The 17,277-nt window shown below is 37.9% G+C and overlaps 1 protein-coding gene and 1 long non-coding RNA gene across 2 annotated transcripts in view; one reads left to right on the top strand and one right to left on the bottom strand.

The window, feature by feature from the left end:
• Window positions 1-339: 339 nt before the first annotated feature.
• LOC144901240 (uncharacterized) lies at window positions 340-5,415 on the top strand. The gene is made up of 3 exons (XR_013629396.1): window positions 340-1,002; window positions 3,632-3,761; window positions 3,929-5,415. It is a non-coding gene; the product is annotated as an uncharacterized LOC144901240 (long non-coding RNA).
• cep128 (centrosomal protein 128) overlaps window positions 3,343-17,277 on the bottom strand; it is a 36,284-nt gene continuing 22,349 nt past the window's right edge. Inside the window, exons 17-24 of the mRNA XM_058088114.2 lie at window positions 15,836-15,892; window positions 14,449-14,641; window positions 10,742-10,791; window positions 9,806-9,829; window positions 7,491-7,568; window positions 7,296-7,409; window positions 5,148-5,256; window positions 3,343-3,730 (exon numbers count right to left, since the gene is read on the bottom strand). Of these exons, the coding sequence (XP_057944097.2) occupies window positions 3,654-3,730; window positions 5,148-5,256; window positions 7,296-7,409; window positions 7,491-7,568; window positions 9,806-9,829; window positions 10,742-10,791; window positions 14,449-14,641; window positions 15,836-15,892 (702 nt within the window). The 3' untranslated portion in view covers window positions 3,343-3,653. The remainder of the gene's footprint in view (window positions 3,731-5,147; window positions 5,257-7,295; window positions 7,410-7,490; window positions 7,569-9,805; window positions 9,830-10,741; window positions 10,792-14,448; window positions 14,642-15,835; window positions 15,893-17,277) is intronic.

Raw genomic sequence — 17,277 nt, 5'->3', positions numbered from 1 at the left:
CGTTTTATGCACTTTTGGGTGCTTCTGGGCCCCCTGGTGAGTGTGTGTGAGCTTTCTGGTGTTTTTTTGACCAGAAAAGTGCATTTTCAGCAAGTTGAAAAAATGAAAAAAAACGACATACTAACCCCTTACGTTTTTTTTCAAAAATCAACGCCCTGAAATACTGGCATCTTATGCGTTTTTTGGGTGCTTCTGGACCCCCTGGTGAGTGTGTGTGAGGTTTCTGGTGTTTTTTTTTACCAGAAAAGTGCATTTTTACTAAGTTGAAAAAATGAAAAAAAACGACATACTAACCCCTTACGTTTTTTGGGTGCTTCTGGTGAGTGTATTGTAAAAAATTTTAAAAATATTCCAACTCATTTTGTGTTATTTTTACCTGAGCCTGGTTCCCAACCAGAGCAGTGTGACATAAGTATAATAAGCTAATTAGAACTGCTCACTGGGGGATCACCAAGTTAGACCAGACTCCACTGGGGCTCCCAAATGGTCCCATTACAAGTTGTTAAATGACACTGAACGTCATGCACGCCGCCGAGTCCATTGCCTTGAACTGGCTTGTTGCTATGGCGCTGCATTGTTCCCATCTTGCAACAGAACCACCGTGAGGACCATAAAGAGGAATGATGAAGCTCCCCACTCAGTGCCAGGAGGTCATCATGAGTGCTTCGCCACACCTGTCGGCCATCAAAGGCACAAAAAGACGGTGCTCATCCGTGACCGTTGCATATTCAGTAAGCAAACGGAGAATGTAGCCGCTCATCTTGTTTTACAATGGCTCATAAATACAAATAGTTGCACGGCGATTGTACTAAAATGTATTATGTTTTCTAAGCAGAGGGAAACCACTTGGCTCTGGCTGGATGCACTCACAGCCTCCGGGCTTAAACGAAAAATCTGAGCACGTCTGCCTGATTGAATGGGCTTGTAACGCAAGCCAAATAGGTTCGCTCTAATGGGAATGAGCCTGCTGCCGAAGCTTATACGCTTCGCACCTCCGTAGAGGTAAGTAGCTGTGATTGGATGGAAGCAGACGCTGAAAAAGAAAAAGTCCGCAAGCACCGACTGGCTTTATTTGCTACGTTTTGCTGTTTCTCCTTTAAAAACTTGCATGACACGGCATCACTACCCATTATAATAAGATAATAATAAATTATAATAATAAAAAATAATAATAAAATACTAATAAAATAAATAATAATAAAATAAGTAATAAAATAAAAAAATAATGCTAATAAATAATAACATAAAAATAAAATAAATAATAATAATAATAATAATAATAAAACAAAAAATAGAATAATATAATTTTTTTTTTTGCGTCTAGTTTCTGGTTTCCAACATTACTACAAAGCTGTAAATATATTCATTACCATCTCTCATATGACAAGCTGGACTAAAGCTGGGGTAGAACGTAGGTGGGAAAAGTAGTCCGCAGGGACCGGCAGGATCGATGTGTGTTTAAATGTGTTTTGCAACCTAATACACTCGAGATAAGCAGGCGTCTCGCTTGGTGTGCAGTCACACCGTTAAGCAGCACGTTAAAGTGCGTTACAGACCGAGTTTACCCAAATAATTCAAACTCAATATTGAAATACCGTATTTGTAATGTAGAAAAATAATAATAATAATAATAAAGTATCAAACAAGATTGTCGATGTGTAACCACACACACGATTGGTGCGCTTTAGTTTTAAACGTGGTCTTCCTGTTTGGCGTCGCTTCCATGCAGAATCCTTGCTTGGAATGAAATGCTAAAAGGCTACCGTTCTTATAGTTAATGTTGTTTAACAGCAACACGAGGTGTCATATAAAGCGTGATTTGCATAGTGGCTGTTAGTCAAGAATAGCTGCTGGAAGAGAGGCCCACTGAGTGTGTTTACACGGAATGCCAAAAGGAATGCTCCAAATGCAAATAGGGTCAATATATCCTATTCGTATATTAAAATAGAATCCATTTGCACATTTCTGGTCAGAAGATAAAAAAAAGACCCATTTAAATGTAAAATTTAATACTGTGAAATTACTATTCACGTTATTCAGTCACGACATAAGTTAATTGATGTATTATCCGTCAGTACATAGCGTAAATTCCGGTGTAAAAGCGGCATCCAATAAATTTAGTGGAATATGTTAATGGAATATTTTGTGGCACGTATTACTAGAACAGTCTGACTCACGGTGTCATCTTACATCATCACACAGCAACTTAACACTCAAAAGGTAGCTTGTACCAATATGAGTTTAAAATGAAAAAAAAAACCTTTTCCCATAATGCATTTCACATGAGCAAAGCATTTCCTTTGAGGACAGACGGCATAGCAGCGCTCCAGCAGACGCCATGTTTGGCTTGGATGCAATGCATTATGGGAAAACTATGTTGACATTTTTAACACCTATTGGTGCTTGTAGTATATATTTCCTAGCGACCTTTTGGGTGTTAAGTTGCTGTGTGATGAGTTTAGTGTAAGCTGACACTGTGAGTAATGATTTCCTGCGATTTCCGACAGGTTGATAAGATCGTCGCAAAGTGCAATGATAGCTCACGCTGAGCTCCTCTATATATTTCCTAGCGACCTTTTGAGTGTTAAGTTGCTGTGTGATGAGTTTAGTGTAAGCTGACACTGTGGGTAATGATTTCCTGCGATTTCCGACAGGTTGATAAGATCGGCGCAAAGTGCAATGATAGCTCACGCTGAGCTCCTCTATATATTTCCTAGCGACCTTTTGAGTGTTAAGTTGCTGTGTGATGAGTTTAGTGTAAGCTGACACTGTGAGTAATGATTTCCTGCGATTTCCGACAGGTTGATAAGATCGTCGCAAAGTGCAATGATAGCTCACGCTGAGCTCCTCTATATATTTCCTAGCGACCTTTTGAGTGTTAAGTTGTTGTGTGATGAGTTTAGTGTAAACTGACACTGCAAGTCAGATTATTATATTGAGTAATGATTCCCTGCGATTTCCGACAGGGTGATAAGATCGTCGTAAGTGCAATGATAGCTCACGCTTAGCTCCTCCCTTTTCCTGACTTACGCATGAGTGGCAAAGTATTTCAACGATTAGCAGTTGTAGCAGTTGTAGTTAGCAGTTGTAAAGTAAAAATTAGAAATTAGAACTTAGCAATAAATTAGTGTAAGCCGCAAGGATCAGTATTAGTTTCTTTAAACCCTTATTTAAATTTGAATTATGTTACTAACTATCGCCTAATTTACACATGTATGTATTTTGTCCCCACAGTGGCATGGCGGTAAATATCGTAAACGTCACAATGTGCACACTGTGCACTCTTCCTGTTCTTTCCGCATTCTCTTTCTGCAGCTGCGAGACAATACTTACTTATTTTAAAAAAGAGCTTTATTTGCACCTTTTCACAGTTCATAAAAATACACTTCAGGTGCTCGGTGTTTCTTTTACAAATATACAGTACATAATACATAAACTACAACATTTTGATGGGAGTTTCATCATGGCATACTGTGTAAAACATGAAAAAGGCACTGTTATAAGTAAATAATAATTATTTGAGTGATGGCACCACCACTAGTTGTATGTTGGAGGTAGTCGAGGAGCATTCAGGGTTGAGACCACCAAGTGCGGTTTAGTTAGTTACTTTCTGTTTGTTTGTGTGTTGCAGACAAAATCCTGCGGTCGAGCTGTCAAGGATCTGCAAGGAATCGGGCCGTGATGACTGCAGTGTCGTCGAGGTCAGAACTGGTTAGGCGTTTGTGTGGAGCTGGAAAAACAGACATGTCTCTTAGTTGATAGTAAGTACTACGCTGGCCTCAATTAGATGTTTTAGCAATACTGTAATGAGGATATGGAACTAGAATGGACGAGCTCCAACAATTGGTACTAGCACAAGCTACTTCCTGGTTCATAGAGGATGCCTTTGTTGCCATAGTGACCCAAACTCTCTCTTAAATCCCTGCAGAATTATTCCAGATGCTGAAGAAAAAGGTTCGTAAGACTCAACCGTCTCGACTAAGTTTGGTAAATTTATGGTAATGGTTTTATTTCATTTGAACATGCATCAGATTACAATTGAATGCATCACATAATCAGTTCACAGTTCCACATGTCGAAAAGGAGTAGGAAGAAGCAAAGCTTATTAAATCCTACCTCTCCATCTGGTACTTTTACAATCAGTAACTGTTACATTTGTTCACTTCCTGCTTTCATAATATAGTTTAAGGTTTGTTTTTTTTTAATAATGACATAATGGGTACCATAGTAACTGTCAATATATTGATATGTATAGCACATAGATGTTGTTACCGTATTTTCTGGACTATAAGTCGCACAAGGCCAAAAATGCATACTTGGGTAGAAAAAAAAAAAAAACATCCATAAGTCGCATTTTTTGCGAGTAATTTATTTTCCAAACTACTTGACCAAAACAGACATTACGTCCTCTTGGAAGGCAAGTTCTAACAATTAAAGAATAGAGAACAGATATGCTAACACAATGGTTATTCAGCTACACAAAAAATAAACATGAACATAAAAGGTGTCCAGTGTTTATGTAACATAAACAGTTTTTTCATTTATAAGTCGCACTGGAGTACAAGTACAAATAAATTACAAGGGTAATTTATTTTACAAACTACTTGAGTTGTCGTGGAAGTGATTACTATTAAAGTACCGTATTGTCTGGACTATAAGTCGCTCCGAAGTATAAGTTGCACAAGGCCAAAAATGCATAATTAGGTAGAAAAACAACAAACATTAGTCGCACTGGAGTATAAGTCGCAGGAACAGCCAACCTATGAAAACAAGTGCGACTTATAGTCCGGAAAATACGGTAATTATGTTGGTCTTATTCATGCGTCAGACATTTTCATATGGCAGCAAATTCCATTTACGGTAAATAAACCATTATGAGTAATGTCTGCTTACGTATGAACATCATCATCCACAATTTAACAGCTCTCTTAACTATAAGTCATGACAAAAATGTCTGAATTCCGTCTATCAATATCCATTTTGTGTCTTAAAAGGCCAAGTCTGCCCATCGCCTCATCACAACAGTCAAAGCTCTCAGACGGGTTTGCAATCGCACGTATTGAAATTATATTTAGATCACTATTATTACAGAGACGGGTTGTTGACATAAATGGGACCTACTTATGCGGGTTCCACTGTATACTCACGTATCGTGTCAGCTTTCACAGAGCGACTGAGGAATGAGTCGGGGCTCTTCATGGAGGAAGACATAGCAGCTAATCTCATGCTCCTGGAAGAGGCGTCCAGTTTCTCTTCCTGAAAGGCAGGACAAAACAGGAAGTCAGTAACATACTGGTATGAGTGTTTGTTTCTTGAAAAGCAGATAAAAACGAAAATGTACATAAGGCCACAATTCCCCTGCAAGGTATGCTGGGTAACTAACCACCGTATGTCTACAAAAGTACCAATGATGATGTTACATGGACAGTTCATAATATGATACATGCACGTTTAAACAATAAAAAGAATGACATAACATGCAGTTACATTGTTTAGTTTTTTTTTTTCCATTCATTTCCTACCGCTTATACTCCTCAGGGTCAAGAAGTGGGTACACCATGTACTGGTTACCATTCACTCACACATTGAGACAGTTTCATTTATCAGAAATTACTTTTGTAAGGCTTCTGATTGTCTAAAAAAAAAAGGTTTGGCTCTGCACCACCGCCTGTTGTGCTGGACAAGTATTAAGAAGCATTTTGAACATTTTGTACAAGGACAGGCAGACACATTTAACTGTGATTTCCATTGTTAATACTCACCAAGACGGATGTCTTTTTATATCCATTTCAATACCACAAACCTTGAATATGCACATTGAGAGTCCCATTAGGTAAAGTACTCTGACAAAGCAATAAAGCAGGTCTTAAAAAGTTATCAGCACTCAAAAGCTACCAAACATGTATTCACGGCTCTGCTGGCAGACTGACATCATCAAAAGTGACTCTTATCATTCACATTTGGTTAAGTGTACATTTGTGCCATTGCTTTAGCTTATCGCGTCCTCTATAAAGCATGCAGAATTGCCCAAGTTCCAAATGAGGTGCATCATAGACAATGGTACTGCCGTAGGCCAGTTAAACTGTTATAGAAATAGAGTAGATGCATAGTCAATTGTTGGTGTCGATGCCCCTTGAACTGGTTGACTTATCGTAGCCGAATTGGAAATTAACCATTCCCTGCACATTTATGAGAGTTTGGCCAGAGGCAATACAAAAATAGGCAATTAGTGGGAGTCACACTATGTATTAACGCTGTGTAGCAATAGTTGTCAAATCGCACTGACAATGTGACAATGATGAAGTTAATACTACAAACATGTTGACATAAATACGTGTATATATATATATATGTATATATATATATATATATATATATATATATACATATATATATATATATATATATATATATATATATATATACATATATATATATATATATATATGTATATATATATATATATATATATATATACATATATATATATATATATATATATATATATATATATATACATATATATATATATATATATATATATATATATATATATATATACATATATATATATATATATATATATGTATATATATATACATATATATATATATATATATATATATATATATACATATATATATATATATATATATGTATATATATATACATATATATATATATATATATATATACATACATACGTACGTATACATACATGTACGTATACATACGTACATATACATACATGTACGTATACATACGTACATATACATACATGTACGTATACATACGTACATACATACATGCACGTATACATACATGCATACATACATACATACATACATGCACGTATACATACATGCATACATACATACATACATACATACACACGTACATGCATGTACGCATACATACGTACATGCATGTACGCATACGTACGCATACATACATACGTGTATGTACGTACGCATACATACATACGTGTATGTACGTACGCATACATACATACGTGTATTTACATACGCATACATACACATATACATACATACATGTACATACATATATATATATATATATACGTATTTATGTCATCATGTTTGTAGTATTAACTTCATCATTGTCAGTGCGATTTGACAACATAACCACTGCAACACGACGTTAATACATAGTGTGACTCCCTGAAATTACTCTAATTGCATATATATATATATATATATATATATATATATATATATATATATATATATATATATATATATATATATATGCTGTATGTGTTGTGTGTGTCATACTCTGTACTCCTGGATTTTGCGGTTGGATTCATCAAGCTGGTGCTGCAGGTCCCAGACAATTTCTCTGTGTTTGGTGTAGCACTGCTCAACCACCTCCTTCTGGCGTTGGGACTCCTGATGACAGAAGATTTAATGTTATATTCCAAATTGAAGAGACTGTTTTCTTGAAATATTGAATAAATATATATAACCTACCTCTAAGTCCTTGAAATTGTCCATCAGATATTGTTTCTGTGTCATGGATTTCCAATATTCCATTGCTGCTTTTGTGCTCTGGTAAAAAAAAGAACGGTCAATTATATCAGGTAAAGATATTCACATTTTAAAATTAAAACCGTGAAGAAACAATTCAAATTCCCAAATATTGTTTAGTTGCTCAGCACTTCCAACTATACAGCAAAAAAAAAGTAAATGCAGCAAAGAGGAAAAGTGGAAGTGAAATGAGGCATCATTTCCAGTCCAGCGGTCATCTGAAGCGATGATTACACACGACGGCTGCACGGCTGCATCAGATCTCTGTGGATCATAACAGCTCCGGATGATCTGACGCTGTTCCTGCATTTCGGCAAATGATGGAAGAAACTTCCCAATAACATTCCTGCACAGTATACGTACCATTATTTCTACATGAAATCCGATAGGGACAGAATATCTACTTCACTGGTCAGTGGCATAATAACCTCCTACTAATTCAGGATTATTTGATTAGGAAATCTTTTAAGTGGCCAATTCTATTCTAAAGGCACCCCCGCAACCCCAGTCAGACGGGGCGACTTGGCATGACAAAATGTGGTTGTTACATGGTGTCACGCTGATTGCTACAGTGAATGACATGCTGGCATACAAGACTCGCTGGACGACGACACCCGCCCGGGCAGAGTAAAAGTGGGTCGATGCATCCTACTGTTGCAGAAATGATTTAACTTGACGGTGGTCGGCAGTATTTTCTATCTGTCAGTGGTTCACTAAGTGAAGACTGCGGGGGCAAGCCAGCTGCATAACTGTCAGAGATGGACATCTTAAATTAGGCTGATGCTTTTTTTTACCGCCATTATTCCCATAACACATAAAACTAACAAAAACATGTTTTATACTTAAACCTAAATTGTTTTCAACCTTATTTTGAGCGAGAGAAGTCATTGTCTCATTTGCATAACTGGCCATGATGACATTTTCTTGTGTTTTTAAACCTTATTCAACACCAGCCCGCCATATTAATGTTAATGTTACTCATGGGTGTTTTTTTTTTTTTTTCTTGCAACAAGAAGTAGTAAGAAATACACAAGTGTGTGCATTGTAACATGCACAATTAAGATTAAAAGAAAACATGGACCGGACCTGCTGCTCATTGAGAAGAATAATGTTTACACATAAAGTGAGCTGCCATTATCAGTATTAGTGGATATCAGTACAGTAATCCATCTCTATCGCAGTTTTTTCAAAAATATATTAAGAAATAATTTTATTTCGTGGTTGAATACGGCCTATTAGTCAAACTATGTATTTTTAAACACATTTTACCCGGGTTTTATTTGACTAAATTAAGAATTTTCAAGCATCTAAATGGTTAAATGAACTAAAATATAAATATATAGTCATTCAGAAGACGCATTCAAATACACGTCGTATTCTATACTGATCAGAAGGTGTCAGTAATGTTATGGTAATGATTGGGACGACGGACTTGATTATCTCATAACATGCATATCTCACAAACACTTAAACGGGCTCCTGTTAAGGTGTAACCCACGGCAAGCTAAAACTCAACTTCCTGTCCCCACTTTCACCAGAACATATTTACAGTAACAAATGAACACAATAACATTAAGACAATAATAATGCCCTTGAGGGCCATTACACTATATGACATTGATGAGATAATAGCCATTGGAAAAAAAACAACAACAACAAAAACAAGAGGGTGAGTCTATATTATATTATATTATATTTATTATGTTATGTTATTTTATGTCTACTATATTGGGCAATATGTGTAACAGTGACTATAGGGGTTTCACTTCATGTCTCTAGCCATATTCACCATATTTTAAAATAATTATGAATATAATATACTTTAAGGGCTGCATGGCGAACGAGTGGTTAGCGCGCAGACCTCACAGCTAGGAGACCAGAGTTCAATTCCACCCTCGGGCATCTCTGTGTGGAGTTTGCATGTTCTCCCCGTGCATGCGTGGGTTTTCTCCGGGTACTCCGGTTTCCTCCCACATTCCAAAAACATGCTAGGTTAATTAGCCACTCCAAATTATCCATAGGTATGAATGTGAGTGTGAATGGTTGTTTGTTTGCTTCTCGCCCCAGGACAGCTGGGATAGGCTCCCGCGACCCTCGTGAGGAAAAGCGGTAGAAAATGAATGAATGAATAATATACTTTAGCCGCAGGGTTTCAAGCGTGAGAAAAAATACTGCAAATTATGGTAACCGCAATAAATGAGGGATTACTTTATATCGGAAATTGGTGAAAAGCTGATATCAAACATCTCTCTACTTACCAGCTCAAGGTCCAAAACACGATCCTGTGAAGACACAATAGACGGTAGATGATTAATTTACATGAAAAGTGGAAAAACACACAAGTGCATTAGGCAAACTAACAAGAGGAGGCGGAAAACACAGCTGTGTATGAGAGACACAAAGTCCAGGTAATTTATTCTAATAGCAAAAGTAGAGCGATTGTGTGTGTGTGTGTGATGAACACAAACTAAATGGGTAACAAAAGAGGTAAGAAGTGATGGTAGCAGACAACTGGCTTCTTATCTCACACACACACAAAGACAAATTTCTCTCGCTCCTCATCCAGCTCCTCTCTGTAATGATGCATAAGTGATGCTATGCCTCTTATCCACCACTCAAACATACACCTGCTTCTCCCTAAACCGGGCCTCCTCTCCCCCCACTGATGCATACGCATTGGCATTTTGTAACAAGGCTTCCTTTATTGCAGCTTCTGCCTCCCTCGGCGAGCCTTTCCTTCCCACATCTCTCTATTCTCATCCTTCATAATTAAAAGCTCGACTGGGTACGGGACAGCTGAATAACTGCACGCGTTTCACCAGGTGCCATCGAGCGGTAACAGATGTATCCAATGTGCGCACACACACACACACACTTGTGCAAGTGAATGTGTATGTGTGTTATGATGAGCAAAAGGCCAAGTAAGGTGGCTGGGAGGTGACTGGGCTCCAATGAAGGTGAGTTCGGTGGATGCTGTGGCGCTGTGGGAAAGAGACAGGGGCCGCTGGTGGCTCTCAAACACCAAGGCCTCATGTCTGCTGTAATTAACTACTTGTCCAGGCATGGCTGCAAGATGTGTGTCAGGCTCAGGGCTGTGCACTCATGTGTGCAGCACTGCATCGCAAATGACTACAAGTCCCTGCTGCTACGCCGAACTAAAACAAACTATAAGTAAGGAAAAATGGCTGCCATACCTGTAAGCGCCGCATTTGTTCATCTTTCTTGCGGCTCCCCTCCAACAGTTCTGAAGAAAAATAAAAACAATTAGCATGAATGTGTGATACTTAGAACAGTGATTCTCAAATGGTGGGTTGCGGATTCAATATGGGTGGGTGGCAGAAAGCTTGTCCAAAATTTACAGTAACGCCGCATCCACTAAATTTTGACGAAAAACAGATTTTCCACACGTGTCCAGTGGACAAGCACCACAAAAAATGTATGGAATGCTGTCTTATATGTATATCAATATACATAATATATAGTATATATGTACATTTTTCGTGTTAAGTCGCTGAGTGATGAGTTTAATGACAAACTTGTTGTGAGTGAACACACCGCTTGTGGTTAGTTCCTACCAAAGAAAGCGCTACCGTTTCCTCATTGACGCATAAGCGGCACAATATTTAAAGAATTCGTAGTAGTTCTGGGGGCCGCACAGTGGGCGAGTGGTTAGCATGTCACACAGTAAGGAGATCGGGAAGACTGTTTGATTCTACGCTTCGGCATCTCTGTGTGGTTGAGAATAAATGCTGTTCAATCACATAGGATAACATGGAATAATGCTACGTTACAAGAGTGACAAGCTTACTCAGTGAAAATAATGTACAGACTGCAAATTATTATTATGTGGATCAAACAATTTGCGACAAGTGGCTTCTTGATACCCATGCAGGCAAAGCCTTGTTTCTGTTTGCTTTTGATTGCAGCACCAAAATTGTTTTCAATTCCGTGGACTGATTGTTTGCCTAATTACTGTAGATGTTTATTCAGCAACTGATTGTGTTTCACAATGACACAATATTTTCACACGAGTTTGATTCGGATGATGCTGTGCTGAATTAACCTTGATTTGCTGTTTCAATTAGCTGCCGGCAAGAGATTAAAGCATTAATAAAAAAGAAAGGAAATGTTCAAATATATTTTCCATCAATATCATCACAAACAATCTGAGAGAAAATTTGTTCCGGCAATTATATTTGCTGTACCAAGTTGTTTGTTGTTACAACACTGATAGACTAAGCGCCTGCAGAACAGGAACTGGCATCAAACACATCTTCACTGAGCCTTAAGTACCTACTGATGTGCAAAACCTTTCATCTGGCGAATAAATAGAAAACACTTGATGCATTTAGATGCTCATGAGCATTGCAAATACTTAAACCAGCAGGGTCCAAACTTTTTAAACCGGGGGCCGCATAAGCAAATTCTAAAGAATGTGAGGAGAAATTTTCTAAAGCAAACCATGTGGAAATGCAAATATGTTTTTATATTCAAAAAAAAAAACAACCTGAATCTCTGCTTTGTGTGATTTTGCCATTTTTTATTTTTACAAATGTATTTATTTTTTTTTACAAATATTTCAACGTTTTTCTTGTAGTATTATGTCTCTATTTTCATTATATTTTAACTGTATACTTTTACCCAACCTAATTTTCAGCAAGTTAATCTTTAGTTTTTCATAATATTACGACTTTTAAAAAAAATTCCAGGCCTTTGACTCCTATAGAGCAGCTACTACACACAATAACCAGCACAGAAAGCTTTCCACTTCTTCCAGAATCTGCACCTATTCAACTGTATTTCTTCAGATGTCGTGCTTGTCGCGCAAACTGTCTGTTTTAATTTATTCCACCCCCGGCCGCCACCAGGCATGCCCACTTCCCTGTGGTTGGTCACACGACCAAGTGCTGGTAGGGAATCAGGAACTCCAATCATTTCTGCGTGATGTTTGCGTCGTTAGGAATTGTAAACAATTTAGTACTGAGAGGCACGTCTTTTGAAAAATTGGCATACTCTGGTAAACTATAACGTGTGTTTGCTTTTATCAAATGGTGTACTAAAGTCCAATAAAGTATGTATATGCACCTCCACATCTCCAAGCCCAGATACGTTTTTAAACAAACTTGTTATGACATTCCAAAACAAAGCTGTGGGTCTCTACAGTGTATGCTGATGTTACTGTGCAATAATTAATGAGGTCAAAATATGACATATAAAGACAAAATACAGCAATAATTCATAAATGAATGATAAGTCAGGGGTGAGAAATGAAGTGGATTTGATATAAACATTGCTCATTTTTTAATGTGATTGATGTTCAACACGAACATGAGCAGAATTCAGAGGACGGCAACAATACCGCATCGGCAGTTCAACTTTCTATCAAAGACATTTACTACTTTTGTATTAATGACTGATGGGTGCCAGAGATACCGGTGTTGTTAAACCTAGAAAAATGAGCTGACCTTCTTGTAAAATGAATCTTCAATCTTAATTATCACGCCATCACATCATTACTGGATCTTTTTAACAGGAGCGGTGAAGGGACAGCAGAGGGAATTGAAGATTGTGATAGGCTGATTAGAACTGCTGCAGAGGTGATGGGAGAAAAGCGTTCACGTAAGAACAGACAGTGAACACAGGCTGAGACGCTGACAGGGTTTTAAATGATCACAAAGTTGAAGCAGAAGCTAAAAATGGAGCAAAATTTACGGTTGCTTGCAACATTAATATTAAGAACGATTTGCCCGCCAGCTGCTGCTCATAAGAAATGAATTACATTCAGTAAAGTTGCACTTTCTCTTGCACACACTAGACCTAAACCGTTTGGTAGCGTTTCATATTAAACATATGAACAGGATCTAGTAACAGAAATGTTTGTGATTGCCCGCCACAAATAAATTTGGACCGCCACAGATTTGTATAGACCTTTTTTGTCACACTATTGGTTTGCCCTCATTTCTAAACATTATAAATTACTGTCTGTGTAGGTTGTCATTGGGGTATCCTGATATTCATTCATTCATTCATTTCCGACCGCTTTTCCTCACGAGGGTCGCAGGGGGTGCTGGAGCCTATCCCAGCTGTCTTTGGGCGAAAGGCGGGGTACACCAGCCAATCACAGGGCACATATAGACAAACAACCATTCACACTCACATTCATACCTATGGCCAATTAACCTAGCATGTTTTTGGAATGTGGGAGGAACCCGGAGTACCCGGAGAAAACCCACACATGCACGTGGAGAACATGCAAACTCCACACAGAGATGGCCGAGGGTGGAATTGAACGCTGGTCTCCTAGCTGTGAGGTCTGCGCACTAACCACTCAACCGCCAGTACCAGTAAAAATATACATTGCAGCTTAGTGCAAATCTTGTCATGCACAAGTTTCCTGTGGTGGCGCGTTTGAAGCAACATGACAAAAACATGGCATGGGGATTTTTGCAAGACCACAGTACACTGAAATCAACCAATGATGTCCAAAACATTTGCATGAGAAGCGTGAGATACTCCCACAGGACAGAAGAAAAAAAAAAAAAAAAAAAAAGTCAGCACCTGTCGGTGGTGAGTAATTCCAGGTTTAAACGCTTAACTGAGCCCATTGAGCCTTGCTACATTATGGATAAATCTATAACCCTGATGCATAGAGAAGTAAATGGGTCAGCTTTTCTCATACTTACTGTTGACGACTATTGTTCTCTGTTTTAATATCAGGCCTCCACACAACAAAGTAAGACATGTATGATGCTTGCTGATATATATGATACTGAAATTAGTATTGAAAAGTACCGGATTAGACATCAAAACACAGATAGATAGAAATCCTGTTGACGGCTATGTATCTTTCTTCTCTGTGGTAGCAGCTCATGGGAATAAAGCCCACTACAATAATGTTTACCTTTCTTTTCAGTGCTGATTGAGTGCAGCAGCTTCTCTTGTTGTTCCAGACGCTGCAGGAGCGCATCTCTGTCTGCGTCACGGGTGTGCCTCAGTGCTTTCAACTCATCCCTGGTGTGTTGGCTCTGCCTCCGAAGGTGCTGTTCTCTTGTGCCTCGCTCTTGAACCTCCTCATGCAGCCGCCGTAGCTTGGACTGGTTAGGTAAAATTGACAAACGCGCACAGAAGTCAGGTGAAATTGCATGCAACAAGGCATGGTGGTAGGCCCAAGGAGACGAATTTGACAGATAGAATAAATAATAACAATAAAACAGCTATCTTGTGATTAAATCATGTTTAATTACAGTATATTTCGATTGTCTCGAATAGTAATAAATGCTGAACTGCGTAAACACTTTTTAACAACAGTTATGCATCACCCAGTGAGCGATACGTGCAAGTCATTTCGTAAGCGATTGATGCTATTAAATTGACTCATTTGGTTTAGAAAGCGGTGAGGTGGAAAGCACAGATACAAGACAAAAGACAACACATACATTAGGAAAAAAACTAATTTAAATAATACAGTTAAGAGAATGTGCTGTTTTTGGAGTCTGAAAGTAGAACTGATGACATGTCACGGTGTTGAAAAATATCTACCTCCAATAATAAGTGCAAATGAACCATTTAGCCAAAAAAAGTAAATATAATTGAGCATTTTTTTATGCAGGGTTCCTATAGTGATTGTGTCTGTTTTACGTGATTAATCAAAACAAGCTTCATATTAATCGACTAAGAAAATAATCATGAGTTGCAGGCCTAGTATCATGTTAATTAATGATGGATGTTTTAATTATTTTGAAAATACATGCTATTACGTCAGCATATGAAATATAAAAGGGACAGTGGTAAACGTGAATATTGTTCCATACTTGACTTTCCATACCTTGCCAGACCTGGAAATAAATAAAATCTAATTCCATACATGTGTAGGAACCCTGTTTAATGTCAGCAAGTATTGTCCACTCCTGGTCACACAAGTCTGAGCAGGAAATCGCATGTGATTTCTACGTTGTAGATGTGGGCCATAACGACATATGTGTGTGGAAAATACAAAACCATAATCAGGCTAACCGAAAGGTCATATTACTCTACGCTCCACAAGGCCCAAAATGGTGGAATGCGTTTTCTCCGCTATAAATCATTTTCCTGAGAGGTTTCATCTAAGTAAATGTTGGTGTGGGACCAACACAAAAAAAAAAATGGATCATTAATTTCCCATGCTGTGGAGGCACACCATGTTCCTACTAACAGTGTCACACTCTTAATCTTGTGTTATATAATTTCATTTGCTCGAAAAATCCCTTCGAAGGTTGGCAGCCCAACATTGCATGTTGCAATAATCTTACCTTTGTCTCCGCTAGCCAAAGAGAGGGATCTTTTACGAATCCATCTTTCTTGGTTGCCTATTGGAAAAAAATGCAATTGTGAAGTGCAAAAAATGTTATTTGTTATTGTTGTTTTGTGTACGCATTTTACAATGTAAAAAAAATGCAATCAATAAATATAGTGCAGAAAATATATAAGCTTTTGTCAAGTATGATTTATATGAGGCACAGTGAGATGTCACACAAGCTTAAATGTACGCATTCCCAAACGATGCTGCCACCATTAGCAATACAAATGACCCTCCATAAGAGCTGCAGACGTGCTCATTTTCAAGACAATCACTGACAGTATTGTGTGCCATCACAAACCTAAATGTCACTCAGTTAAGAGCAAACCTAATGCTATGCAAATGCTGAAATGTACCAGCCGAGACGTATGATTTGAGAAATAACAGCCAAGGCTGCGAGTCGCATTCCGTGATTCATTTGTTGCATGACTCATAAGGAGATTAAACATGTATGCAGGCCAACAGCTCAACTGGAACTTCAAATACCAATACCTCAAGAATCTTCAAGTATTTTAAGAGAGGCTGTCAAATGATTGATTAATCCCCATTAATTGTGATTAAGCGTGAATCACCATCAAGTGTGATTAATTGTTAATCACCATCAAGTGTGATTAATTGTTAATCACCATCAATTGTGATTAATCGTTAATCACCATCAATTGTGATTAATCATTAATTGCACCAACCATGATTTGGGGTTAATCAACATTAATTGTGATTAATCATTAATTGACATTAATTGGGATGAATCAATCACCATTAATTGCGATTAATAAATCACCATCAATTGTGATTAATCATTCACCATTAATTGTGATTAATCATTAATCATAGTAATTGTGATTAATCATTAATCATATTAATTTGATTGATCATTAATCACATTAATGGTGATTAATCATTAATCTAATTTTGCAAATTAATTAGTCCATGGACCATGTCTGGAATATGTCATATTCACTGTATTTTATTGAAAGAAATATAAATGATTTCATGCATTTCTGTGCATTGACAGCGCCAAAGTTAAGAGCTAGCACCCACGTCTGAAAATCTTGTGGTCTGCCCGGTGACAGCGGACGCGAGAGACGTGTTTGTTTGGAGATAGGAATGCGTATATGGAATTGTTGGAATTACACTACTCTTGATGCGTTCAGGTCAGAATAGTTATAAAAAAAGAGCATCAGACTCTTTGGGGAGCTCCACTGTGCTGCCTCCACATTTACCAACAAACTACATGTTTTTTTTTGTTTTTTCTTTTAGACCCAGTCCATAGGAGGTCTTGACACGGCCTTATCTCTGCATGGGCACCAGGCAGTTTTTCAAGGTGCTACTTCCAACCAGGTCCAAGCCACAGAGATGTATCGAGTGAGTGGCTGCCACACAGCGTCAAAGCAC

Source organism: Doryrhamphus excisus, linkage group LG11 (genome assembly GCF_037039965.1).
Source record: "Doryrhamphus excisus strain RoL-2023G ecotype Guam linkage group LG11, RoL_Dexc_Guam_v1.1, whole genome shotgun sequence".
NCBI lineage: Eukaryota > Metazoa > Chordata > Actinopteri > Syngnathiformes > Syngnathidae > Doryrhamphus > Doryrhamphus excisus.
Note: the sequence above shows the minus strand (reverse complement) of the source record. Positions and strands in the feature narration are given on the sequence as shown.